This window comes from Rhodnius prolixus, unplaced genomic scaffold (genome assembly GCF_049639745.1).
Source record: "Rhodnius prolixus isolate KJV_2025 unplaced genomic scaffold, Rpr scaffold_10, whole genome shotgun sequence".
Classification (NCBI taxonomy): domain Eukaryota; kingdom Metazoa; phylum Arthropoda; class Insecta; order Hemiptera; family Reduviidae; genus Rhodnius; species Rhodnius prolixus.
The window spans coordinates 229993-242692 of NW_027411615.1; the positions used below are offsets into that span (position 1 = coordinate 229993).

The window sequence follows — 12700 nt, forward strand, 5'->3', positions numbered from 1 at the left end:
TTTAGATTAAAAAAGTTGCGACCTCATGTGGCCATACTTGTTGATTATGACGGGACATTGGCACCGATACAGTTAAAACCGGAATTAGCAGTGCTTCCAAAACAAACCAGAGAACTGTTGGAAAGACTTTCAAATATGCCAAACGTAACACTTGGAATAATATCTGGAAGGCTGGTTGAAAATGTAATGGAAATGGTAAAGAAACTAAATTATAAACTTTTAGTAGTTTAGACTAATAGTAAGGTAACCTAAACGATGTTTTCCACTTTTAGGCATCGGGGTTATTAGGTCAACAGAGGTAATATTTCGGCAGATCGTTTAAGGCGGTCCTGACGGCACACTTCACTAAGCCTAACTCTTCTTAATTCCGTAGCGGGACACTCTTCAACGTTGGAAAACAGAAATTTGCTGGAAACTCCATAATTGTCGTAACATCAGGAGCCACTTCCTTAAGATCATTTTTTACCTCACGCAGTTGCGGAAATCGCTGTATTGAGAGAGAGACGGCTTCACATTACCTTCTTTTTTTTCAATGCATTCTTGATTTATACTCCGTTATATTTTGCGGTCAGAGTTCAACTGACTACGCCCACATCTGGATAGTTGAATCCAGACCAAAATACTTGGTACCTTTCTTTGCAGAGCAGGGTAGAAATCAAATTGCTATTGTGGTCCTTTTCCATTCTGTAAAGTGATTCCAGAGTTGTGGTTATGATACAGAACTACATTAAGATCGTTTAAATAAGACTTCCTAAGGTCAGAAAAATTTTAAATCAGTTAATTGGATTTTTTTTCCTCAGGTGAAGATAAGAAATATAATTTACAGTGGTTCTCACGGGCAGAAAGTGTATTTTCCAAATGGAGATCGGCATGAAGAAGCAGCGTCCGATACGTTTTTAACCATATCGAAAGCTATTGCAGATGAAATGAAAGCTAAGGTAAATAAATCAATAACGTTGTTACTATATCGCTTTAAGAAATTGTGTGATAGCAATTATTTTAATATATCAACAGATTCAGATTTTGCTTTTATCTAAATACCATAGAGGGTGGTTGTGTGTTAGCGAAATACTGAACAACACAAAACCAAAGTTTTCTAGCTTGAGTGTAGAGAACGTGACTTGTCTGTCAGTTACTGGGGTCCAGATGTGCTATTGGAGTAGTACATCGTTTGATACAAGGACCAGTGCGCATAGACTGATTTTATCTGTGGGTTTAGAAAACTGAAAGCCCCTTCGCTATTCCGTTGAGTATAATTATTAAACTCTGTACTTAAAACTTTGCTTTTTTTTTTAAAAAAAAATACCTCATTTCCCTCTTTTTTGGAGGGGAGCAATGTAGGGAAATCTTGAAGCGATCACTTTCAGCGCAACAAGTTAATCCCCTAGGAAATCAGCCATGTAATCAAAATTCATTATTTTCTCACCAAGTTATATTTTAAAAATGTTATATCCCTTACAGATTTGTATTGACGGCGCTTGGGTGGAATTCAAAGGAATATATTTAGCATTCCATTATCGACCCGTTCCAAAGGAGAAACATAGCGAACTATCTAAGGAAGCAATACGGATAATCAAGAAGCATGGCTTTATACCGAGAAAAGCGCACAAAGCAATTGAATCCAAACCACCAGTAGATTGGCACAAAGGTACCGCTTGTTTACACATTCTTACGAAAATGTTCGGCTTCGATTGGTACAACAAAGTGTCCATATTTTTTGTAGGCGATGACTTGACTGATGAAGACGCTATGATGGTTAGTAAAAAAAAAAATTGAATTATATGATTATAGTTTTATCAATGAAATTGGTATAATTATTATTTCTGAAAAAATAAGCATTAGTTTTTATTTATTTATTTATTATTTTTTAAATAAAAATCATTGATGACTTTGCTACGAGTAATTTTTCGCCCGACGAGAACTTTTCGTGTGACTAATACCTAGATGGCCCTGTAACCTTCAGATGTAATGTAACCTCCCAACTTGTAGTGTGTATACAATGTTACTGACGGAAACATGGTATTTATCATTTCAGAAAACTTTTCTAGAGTAAGCCATTCTTTCAATATACAGTGGAGTCTCGGTTATCCGCCACCCTTTTATCCGTCTATTCCAATTAACCGTCACTGTCCTCAGTATTTAAAAATTAAAAAAAAATTTAAGATTAGTGACAGTCACAACCCCGTTCAACGCAGAGTGTTGAATATTTTCTTTTGAGATTTTTTCCTTTGTCTTTTAGGTACATACTCGTGTCCATCATTCGACAGTTTGTCGGTATTTTTCCTAAAAAGATCAACCACAAATAAAACCGCCCACAAAACCGATTAGATGTCGCAGACATTGTATTCATTAATTTTAATACACAATAGAATGAATTGAATAATGAAAGATACCTGACCTATAAGGCTTAAGCGTATAAACGTATAAAATATGTATACCAGTTAATACAAAGTTTTATACACGTTAAACAATCTGGAAATTTTCCCGTTTTTTTTTCATTATCCGTCTATTCGACTATCCGTCACGTGTCCGGTCCCGGTCATGACGAATAACCGAGACTCCACTGTATGTATATATTGAATATATGTTTATATATACATAGATAGATATAGTATGATATAAGGTAAGTGTGTAGCCAAGCATTATTTTGTTGATATATTTCTATTTTGCTGGAATAACACTTAGAAACGGGATCTAAGTTTTCTAAGTTAATTATACGAGGGTCGTTTGAAAAGTCCGTGCAAAAATAAAAACTACTTAATTTTCTGGGGTAAACCTTTTTTATTTTTCAACATAGTCTCCTTTTAGGCTTATACACTTCGTCCAACGCTGCTCTAGTTTGTTGATCCCTTCCGAATAATAGGATTTGTCCAAGTCTGAAAAATAGCCATTCGTTTCTGCAATCACCTCCTCGTTTGAATAAAATCTTTTTCCCGCCAGCCATTTCTTCATATTGGGTAACAATTAGTAGTCCGAGGGAGCCAAGTCTGGAGAATAGGGGGGATGTGAAACGAGTTGGAAACCTATTTCCATTAATTTTGCGACCACAACTGCTGAGGTGTGAACTGGTGCGTTGTCGTGATGGAAAAGGACTTTTTTGTGGGCCAATCGTGGGCGTTTTTCTTGCAGCTCGGTTTTCAAACGGTCCAATAACGATGAATAATATGCACATGTAATAGTTTTACCCTTTTCCAGATAGTCGATGAGGATTATTCCTTGCGAATCCTAAAAGGCAGTCGCCATAATCTTTCCGGCCGAAGGAACGGTCTTCGCCTTTTTTGGCGCAGATTCCCCCTTGGTAACCCATTGTTTAGATTGTTCTTTGGTCTCAGCAGTGTAGTGATGTATCCATGTTTCATTCACAGTGACGAAACGACGCTTAAAGTCCTGCGGATTCTTCTGGAACAGCTGCAAACCGTCCTTGCAACACTTCACACGATTTCGTTTTTGGTCAAGCGTGAGCAATCGCGGCACCCATCTTGCGGATAGCTTTGTCATGTGCAAATGTTGATGCAAAATATTATGTACCCGTTCATTCGAGATGCCCACAGAACTAGCAATCTCTCGCACCTTCACTCTTCTGTCATCCATCACCATATCAGGGATTTTATCAATGATTTCTGGTGTAGTAACCTCAACAGGGCGTCCAGAACGTTCAGCGTCACTTGTGCCCATATGGCCACTCCGAAAATTTTGAAACCACTTATAAACTGTTCTAATCGAAGGTGCAGAGTCACCATAATGTTTATCAACCTTCTCTTTAGTCTCCTGAGGCGTTTTGCCTTTCATAAAGTAGTGTTTATTCAACACACGAAATTCTTTTTCGTCCATTTTTTGAAAATCACTCGACTTCCTCGATTCAAACGAATGCCAAACACAAAGAAATAGACCGATCTGGCTGAAACTTGGTATGTGTTCTTCCAAGAGATGCTACTAACTAAACATAACCTCGATACGCGCCAGTGGTGCTATCTCTCTGACTTTGCACGGACTTTTCAAACGACCCTCGTACTTGCCACTCAAAGAAAGTAAATCGCTTGGACAGTAACGTTTCAATTACTTTGTCATAACTGAAATAAACTTTGTCGTAACTAAAATGTGGTAAGGTAGATGACGAACTGAAGGATTAGAGTCAAATTTGCAGGGACAAAACAGATACGATTTTTTTTTTTTTTCAAAGCCAGAATCGGTCGTTTAGGTTAACAAAAGCAATGTCCAGGATCATTGTGAAATTTAGAACGTAGAAAGAAGCATTAACGATTGGGCCAAGAATTTTGGATTCAAGTGATCGCAGTCTTTAAGAGATCAGTATCGTTCGCAGATAGTATGATTAAGTAAGGGCACAGAGTTATTTGTACGAGGGTCGTTTGAAAAGTCCGTGGAAAGTCAGAGAGATAGCACCACTGGCGCGTATCGAGGTTATGTTTAGTTAGTAGCATCTCTTGGAAGAACACACACCAAGTTTCAGCCAGATCGGTCTATTTCTTTGTGTTTGGCATTCGTTTGAATCGAGGAAGTCAAGTGATTTTCAAAAAATGGACGAAAAAGAATTTCGTGTGTTGATTAAACACTACTTTATGAAAGGCAAAACGCCTCAGGAGACTAAAGAGAAGCTTGATAAACATCATGGTGACTCTGCACCTTCGATTAGAACAGTTTATAAGTGGTTTCAAAATTTTCGGAGTGGCCATATGGGCACAAGTGACGCTGAACGTTCTGGACGCCCTGTTGAGGTTACTACTCCAGAAATCATTGATAAAATCCATGATATGGTGATGGATGACAGAAGAGTGAAGGTGCGTGAGATTGCTAGCGCTGTGGGCATCTCGAATGAACGGGTACATAATATTTTGCATCAACATTTGGACATGACAAAGCTATCCGCAAGATGGGTGCCGCGATTGCTCACGCTTGACCAAAAACGAAATCGTGTGAAGTGTTGCAAAGACGGTTTGCAGCTGTTCCAGAAGAATCCGCAGGACTTTAAGCGTCGTTTCGTCACTGTGAATGAAACATGGATACATCACTACACTCCTGAGAGCAAAGAACAATCTAATCAATGGGTTACCAAGGGGGAATCTGCGCCAAAAAAGGCGAAGACCGTTCCTTCGGCCGGAAAGATTATGGCGACTGTCTTTTGGGTTTCGCAAGGAATAATCCTCATCGACTATCTGGAAAAGGGTAAAACTATTACATGTGCATATTATTCATCGTTATTGGACCGTTTGAAAACCGAGCTGCAAGAAAAACGCCCACGATTGGCCCACAAAAAAGTTCTTTTCCATCACGACAACGCACCAGCTCACACCTCAGCAGTTGTGGTCGCAAAATTAATGGAAATAGGATTCCAACTCGTTTCACATCCCCCCTATTCTCCAGACTTGGTTCCCTCGGACTACTATTTGTTGCCCAATATGAAGAAATGGCTGGCGGGATAAAATTTTATTCAAACGAGGAGGTGATTGCAGAAACGAATGGCTATTTTTCAGACTTGGACAAATCCTATTATTCGGAAGGGATCAACAAACTAGAGCAGCGTTGGACGAAGTGTATAAGCCTAAAAGGAGACTATATTGAAAAATAAAAAAGGTTTACCCCCAAAAATTAAGTAGTTTTTATTTTTGCACGGACTTTTCAAACGACCCTCGTATAGTGTTAAATTAAAATTAGTTTCTCAGTTGGTCAATTCACTAATTATTTGTACGTGTTCAAGTACAGTTTTTTTTTTTTTTTTTTTCAGTCGTGTGTATTTATCTTAGATTGAAGTTTAGTTTACGAACTGTCAAATGTAGCGGGCGACATTTTTTGAGTGAAATTGTCGTTAATTATTTGGTGTAAACGATATTGAGATTGTTATGACTTAATAAGTAATTGATGGCGCCGAGTATACATAACGTTTCGTCATTACTGAAGTATAATAATCATGATCGCCCGAGATAATTAAGGCGAACAATCGAACTTTCATGTAAAATTCAATGTTAGAAGGAAGTTTGTCAGTTAAATTATCATTGCTATAGTAAAAGAAGGTTGTGTATGTGTTCACTTCAAATTTTATTATTTTTTATTCTTTCTTGTTCCTAATGAAATCGTTTTAAAATTTTAAACAAGCATATTTCTGTTACAGGCATTGAAAGGAATGGCGTATACATATCGAGTTGTTAAAGGAGAGTATATAAAAACTTATGCAGAAAAACAGTTACCATCTACTGAAAGTGTCTTGGTTTTATTAAATTGGATAGAAAAACAATATTCTAAACGGTTGAATAAGAAGAAAAATTAAGTAGAATTTGTTTTGTTTTGTAATGTTTGTGTTTTGTAATGTTTGTGTTTTGTAATGTTTGTGTTTTTATTCAATAGATAGAAAAAAAAGAGAGTCATAAAAAACAGTGCCAACTTTCATTTTCAATTAAGTAATTTTTAAGCCTAGGTACATTAGGTTTAGTGATTAACCCCACTCTCCGCAAACATAAAAGTTTTCCAATAATATGCCATTCAATATGTAATCTTCGATAGTCTTTAATATTATAATAATTACAAAGTGCTAGTTGTAATTTAATACTGCCTCAGGTGCTTAATTTCTTCTACATACGAGTTTTTCTTTTCAATAGTGCCAAACTCAACCATGGTTGAGCATGGTTCATACACTAAACACAGTCGGCGGTTCTCGTCAAAAAAACTAATCATCCTTGTATGACAGTGATGGCGATTCTATGACCCGCGGGTCAGACACTGACCCACAATTGCTAGGCAACTATTTGTTTGTTTACGCGGGTTGATTTAGATTTTCTAATTGTGTGGATAATTTATATTCTATCAGTATTTTTTTTTTTTTTCAATCACGCATTGACACAAAAGCAATTTAAATGCTATCCTATAACCTTTAGTTTGATCATTACAGTTCTAAAACGCAAATGACGACAAATACTTTTGTAGTATTTGAAATAAAGCAAAAGCGTTTACAAAATATCAAATAAAATGTATAATTTTACTCATATTTTGTTTGTTAAAAAAATCGACAACCCAAAGCAAATAACCATATTTAGATTTTTCTTCAGAAAAATCACACTTTTGTAAGGTTTTGTTCAGAGACTTCCATAGCACTTGTTTTGCCCCGTTTTACCCGTTAAGTCAGCTGAATTTTAAAGATGGTTAGTTTTGAAAATATCCTGTTTAAACTTTTTAAACTTAACTCTTGTGCAAATGGGTATTAGTGACCAAAGAGCTAGTACTAAAAAAAAAAAAATGAACAAAATTTAACCCACGTCTCAAAAAGGTTCGCCATCCCTGTTAGGCTGGAAACATAGTGGAGCGGCGATGATAGCGAAGAGCAAAGCGGCGAAATCAAACACAAGTAAACATATGGGATCGCGCATAGTGGCGAGCAAAGCGAAGATAGAGCAACGCTATCTCGAGAGTGGAGCGAAGCGTTATGACATGTTTGATTTCTTCGCTCTCTTCGCGCTCAATTTGTAAAGGTTATTTTTCAAAGGGGATATTGATACATTTATTGGTTTAGTTTGTTTAAAGAAACCTCTGTGGGGCCATAGTATTTGCGAAGCTACAATAGTTTAAATTAATTAACAATTAGTAGTTAATGGAGAATTCAGGTAATTTTTGCTACATTTAATTTGGTTCTCAATCCCTTAATGCTAACTTTCATCTAAATACTAGGCAAAATTAAATTACATTTTCACGTCCTAATACTTCTGATCAGGACGAATTCTCCAATCCTTCTTCTGTAGCGTCGTACTACTCCAGTTTTTCAGATGAACAACATTAATTTACGACAAATCATGGTATAGTGATTTAATAAAATTATTGTGTTTTTTTAATTGACTAATTTCTTTTTATTTGCATATATTTCTATTTTATTTTTATTTATTTTGATTTTCTTATCTTAAAGTAACTGCTAGGATTAATGGGGTTACACAGATTTGTATTTAGATAATAACCTACATAGTTAATTTTTCTATATTGTGCCTAACTCTTGTTATGAGTTGTATTATTCAAAAACAATAAAATTTGATTTTGATTAATGGGGTTACACTGGGCTAGTATGTAAACAAATGCTGATATAGACATTCGAAAATGCGCATGAAACTTGCCAGGATGCTCCCGAAGTTGTTGGTACAAGTGATGAAATTCACCAAGTTCATTTCTAGACTTATTTATGTCATGTTCACTGCAGCTCCTACTACTAAGCTGCTGCAAATACTAAAGTTTCAACGAAGAATTTTCATATAAAAATAGTTCCTCCATCTTGTTTTGTCAAAAGGAGAACGCGACTAAACTCGTCACTATGTGCATGCGAATCTTTGCTCGCTGTTCGTCGCTCTCTTTGATTTGGAGCAGCTATCATCGCCGCTTTGCTCGCCGCTCCATTATGTTTCCAGCCTTATAGGGCATGCCGCAGAAATCTTGCGCGAGTGGCTAATCCATGAACTCTTTCATCTGCTTCTTGTCTGAAATTTTCAGCCAACATTACGAATATTTTCGTTTTTTCCCCCTTCTTCTACCTTCACAACTGCTGTATTTTACTATGCTGTAAGTAACTCGTCTTTTATGTACTATATGAACTCCTGAGTAATGCTGTCTCACATTATGGTATTGTCCTATAAACCTCAGACTGTTCATTAAGAAAGTCCTTACACTGCCATGAATTAACTTTGCGGGACGTGTCGGCCAGTGGAGCCGCCTGGAATGTCTGAAAAAAAATAACAATTCAGGCATTTTTCTTCAAACTTAGCAGCACAAATGCAACTAGTTCTGGTATTTAAAAGATTGTGGCCAATTTTCCTAGGCTTACCCTATGGTGCCTCGGATTACCACTGAACAACCCGGAACGGTGTTGTTCGAGAATTTAAAATTGCCAAAAGTTTAAAGTAATTACGTAAATATTTATATAAATTATTAATGTTTATTTTATAGCTTAAAGAGAGAACATGTTGCTTAAATGGTTTTTTAAAAATATTCCTTAAAATAATCTAATTCAAAGTGATTGTGTTTTAGACTAAAAGAAAGACCTGTTTTAAAATCAAACCAAGTAATGCTTTTACTTAAAAATTGTCCTATAAAATTTCTTGTCACCCGAGTAAGCAAACTGTCACTAGATTCACAAATGAACTTGGTGTTAAAGAATCATTAAACTGATTAGCAATCTCTGATTATGGGTGAAAGCCGGAACTAGTCAGGGGTTTTTTATTTAGTTTCATTTAATTTGAACCTTTTTCGTTGCAATTCTCGACTTACAAATGAAAATTTCTTTTAAAAATTGGTATTTTTATTGCACTATTAATGAAGGCTTAATATAATTTGAAATGTTATGTGTCATACCATTACATTAGACTGTTTTAAAGAGCAAGGCCTCAAAACTTCTCAATATCGTTTCTACAGGGTGAACCAGCAAGTATTGTCCATAGGCCTACTGTGTGTAGTACATCTAAAGTGGAGTTCAATGACGTATTATTGGCCAACTTCATATTTTCCACCGTTCTTGAGTGACGTCACTTTAAATTTTTTTTCCAAAATCATTACTTTTTCCCAATAAAAATGTTATTACTCAGAAAGTTTTAGTCCGAATTCGATTCTGATGACACGGTTAGAAAGACAGATAAATTTTCTAAAAATTGATACCATTTTGAAGCATAAGTTATTCTCCTAACAGCCTCAATCTTTCTCGGAATGCTGGAAAAATAAAAGTAATCGAAATTTTTAAGAAAACTCATTAGGCCCTTACATGATCATTATCAGACCTAGGTGCTGGCACTTTTTATAAAAGTTTCCTTGTTTAATAGGCTTTCTAACGTGGTATATCATTTTCCAGGATTCCTTTTATCTTCGCATGAGAAATTACGTTTGTTTTACAAGAAAACGTGTTCACAAGCAAGTGTTAGTTATAAAGTTGTTTAATTCATTGAAAAAAAAAGAAAAAGTGAAACTGTAATTTGGAGTAAATACAAACTATATGAATTTTTGTCTATAAAAATAGCACTTGTTTAAAATATTTCCTAACATTTTCTCAAATATTTCAGAGAGATAGACCAGATTTTTTTTTTTTTTTTTTTAGGGCCATTTGTGACCTTTGACTTTCTTATTACAAGACAACCTACTGTAAAAATTGATTACTGGCCCATCTAAAAGAGTTACACAACTTGATAACTAACACTGTTGAGTGCTCGTGAACACGTTTTCTTGTAAAACAAACGTAATTTCTCATACGAAGATAAAAGAAATCCTGGAAAATGATATACCGTTTGAAAGCCCATTAAACAAGGAAACTTTTATAAAAAGTGGTCAGCACCTAGGTCTGATAATGATAGGTCTAATGAGTTTTCTTAAAAATTTCGATTACTTTTATTTTTCCAGCATTCGGAGGAAGATTGAGGCTGTTTGGAGAATAACTTATGCTTCAAAATGGTATCAATTTTTAGAAAATTTATCTGTCTTTCTAATCGTGTCATCAGAATCGAATTCGGATTAAAACTTTCTGAGTAATAACATTTTTATTGGAAAAAAGTAATGATTTTAGAAAAAAAAATGTAAAGTGACGTCACTCAAGAACGGTGGAAAATATGAAGTTGGCCAATACGTCATTGAACTCCACTTTAGATGTACTACACACAGTAGGCCTATGGACAATACTTACTGGTTCACCCTGTATATCAAAGCTTGCAAAAAAAGATTACAATAGAACTAAAGAGCTGTTTATTTATTAATAAAGAGTAACTGGTTTTGATATCACCCCTCTTGTTGTTTATACAGTTTTCGTTGGCTCGTAGTTGCCATTATGGCACGTCAGCACTGAGGTGATTCGTATCCATTTCTACATTCCGATCTGTAATCAAATTGGGGTAATCTAAGTACTTACCACGATATCTTGTGAAACAGTTCCACAGGTAGACTTATCCATTATTATTAAATGTATCTGAAGCACTTTAACGGAAAGTAAAACTTTTTTTCAGATAAATTAAATCTTTCCCTTTGATAAAAAACGTTTTAATTTTATTGAAGGAAGGTTTTAATTTGTTTGAAAAGAACAGGTTTAGACATACATGTGCACAAGGCCGGATTTAGATGAAAATAGGCCCTAGGCTATTCCACTTATGAGGCCCTTTCACCTCCCATTTTTAAGTTTGTAAATTACATGAGAGATAATAAAATACATCACTACTGTGATAGTTCATTACTAATACAGTGTTTTAGTGTTCACTGTTTTTAGAATAGTGTAATTTTAATTTTGCTAACAATTTGAATGTAGGCCTCTCTTGATCTTGAGGCCCTAGGCTGAAGCCTAGTTAGCTTCATAAAGATAGATAAATCCGGCCCTATCTGCATGTTGTAGCATTTTTCAAGAGAAACAATTTTTTTTTTAGTGGAAATAACCATTTTTTAACCAAATTAAACTTTTTTACAAGAATATTAATTCTTTTTTTCAATTAAAATAAACATTTTTTTAAATTTAATTACTTGGGAAAATAGGTTCAGTTTGATTATTTGAAGTATTTAAAAATACTATTGTATTCTCATTATTGCTCAATATTGCATTGATTTTCAGATAAGAAGCAGCCGATTGTGGAATATTGCCTGAAAAGTGTTCTGAAAAAGGTGCTGGAAAACATTTATCAACTGGAAAAATATAAACCCTTATAACTTGTATAAATTATTAAGAAAAATTTTTTTCTTTATAATTAAAAGTTGTATTTATATTGTAATTTTATGTACAAAAAAAAAAAGAGTATAATTATTTGCAAAATAAAGTAAATATCAAAAAAGTTTCTATTTATTTGCTGATTTTTTTCTCATAACCATAGAATTTATGTTTAGACTCCAAAAGCGAAAATAATAAATAAAAAATAGTAGCTAAAAAAAGTGTAAAATTTGAAAAAAAAGATCTAAAAAACACAAAAAAATATTAAAATGAAAAACATACCTAAAGAACAAAAAAAAAAAAATTATCAAATAGCGAAGAAATATAAACAAAAATGGTAAAAAAAAAAAAAGGAAAAAGTGGAAAATAATTCAAAAAATGGACACCAGGTAGCAGCACTTACTAGACCTTAACTAGCAATAGTTCCTAAAATATCCATCAGATAGCACTGCTGTAACCTCTTGCATATATACGCCAACACAAAGTACGACTTGAGCGTTGCGGGGATGTACGAGTACATCGCTCTGTCGCACGTAACTCTAAACACAGAATTCTACTGGGAAGTTAAAAATTAAATGATCTTAGTCAAATTTCTTAAACGATAACTTACTGTTTTAAAAGTTAAGTAATAAGGGCTGGTTAAACGACAAAAATTTCATTGATATCATTTAAGTAATTTCTTGTAACTACAGTCAATTCAGCTTGATTTTTCCAATAGTTTTTGCCTTTCCACTTCCCTATTCGGTTAGCCTTCATTGTACTATTGAGCTCTGACTTAAAGTATTTATTTATTTACAAGCATTTAGGCTACAAAGTGCTATTGCTGGGAGCTCGGCAGTACAAAACAATAAATTTATAAAGTAGATGAAATTAACTTAGAAAATAAAGTAAAACATTAACCACCAGTTCTTTTATGAACACTGTTCATAACTAAATATTGTAATAGACACTATTTAGTTAGTCAATATTATCTTTGTCTAGAATAGAGGCAACTTGGTTACTTCTACCATTCTCATTTACATATTTATTTATATACTTATTTTGGTCGTTAGT

At 34.5% G+C, this 12700-nt stretch overlaps 1 protein-coding gene across 11 annotated transcripts in view; it reads left to right on the top strand.

The window, feature by feature from the left end:
* LOC141457225 (uncharacterized) overlaps positions 1-12468 on the top strand; it is an 84436-nt gene extending 71968 nt beyond the window's left edge. For 6 of the 11 annotated variants that reach the window (XM_074133899.1, XM_074133897.1, XM_074133893.1 and 3 more), the window contains 6 exons: positions 6-195; positions 801-938; positions 1462-1755; positions 6125-6276; positions 10762-10895; positions 11555-12468. In XM_074133899.1, the coding sequence (XP_073990000.1) occupies positions 6-195; positions 801-938; positions 1462-1755; positions 6125-6276; positions 10762-10804 (817 nt within the window). In that variant the 3' untranslated portion in view covers positions 10805-10895; positions 11555-12468. Of the gene's footprint in view, positions 1-5; positions 196-800; positions 939-1461; positions 1756-5740; positions 6032-6124; positions 10212-10761; positions 10896-11554 lie in introns of those variants that run through there. The other 5 variants (XM_074133895.1, XM_074133904.1, XM_074133896.1 and 2 more) reach the window with 5 other exon arrangements.
* Positions 12469-12700: the final 232 nt, after the last annotated feature.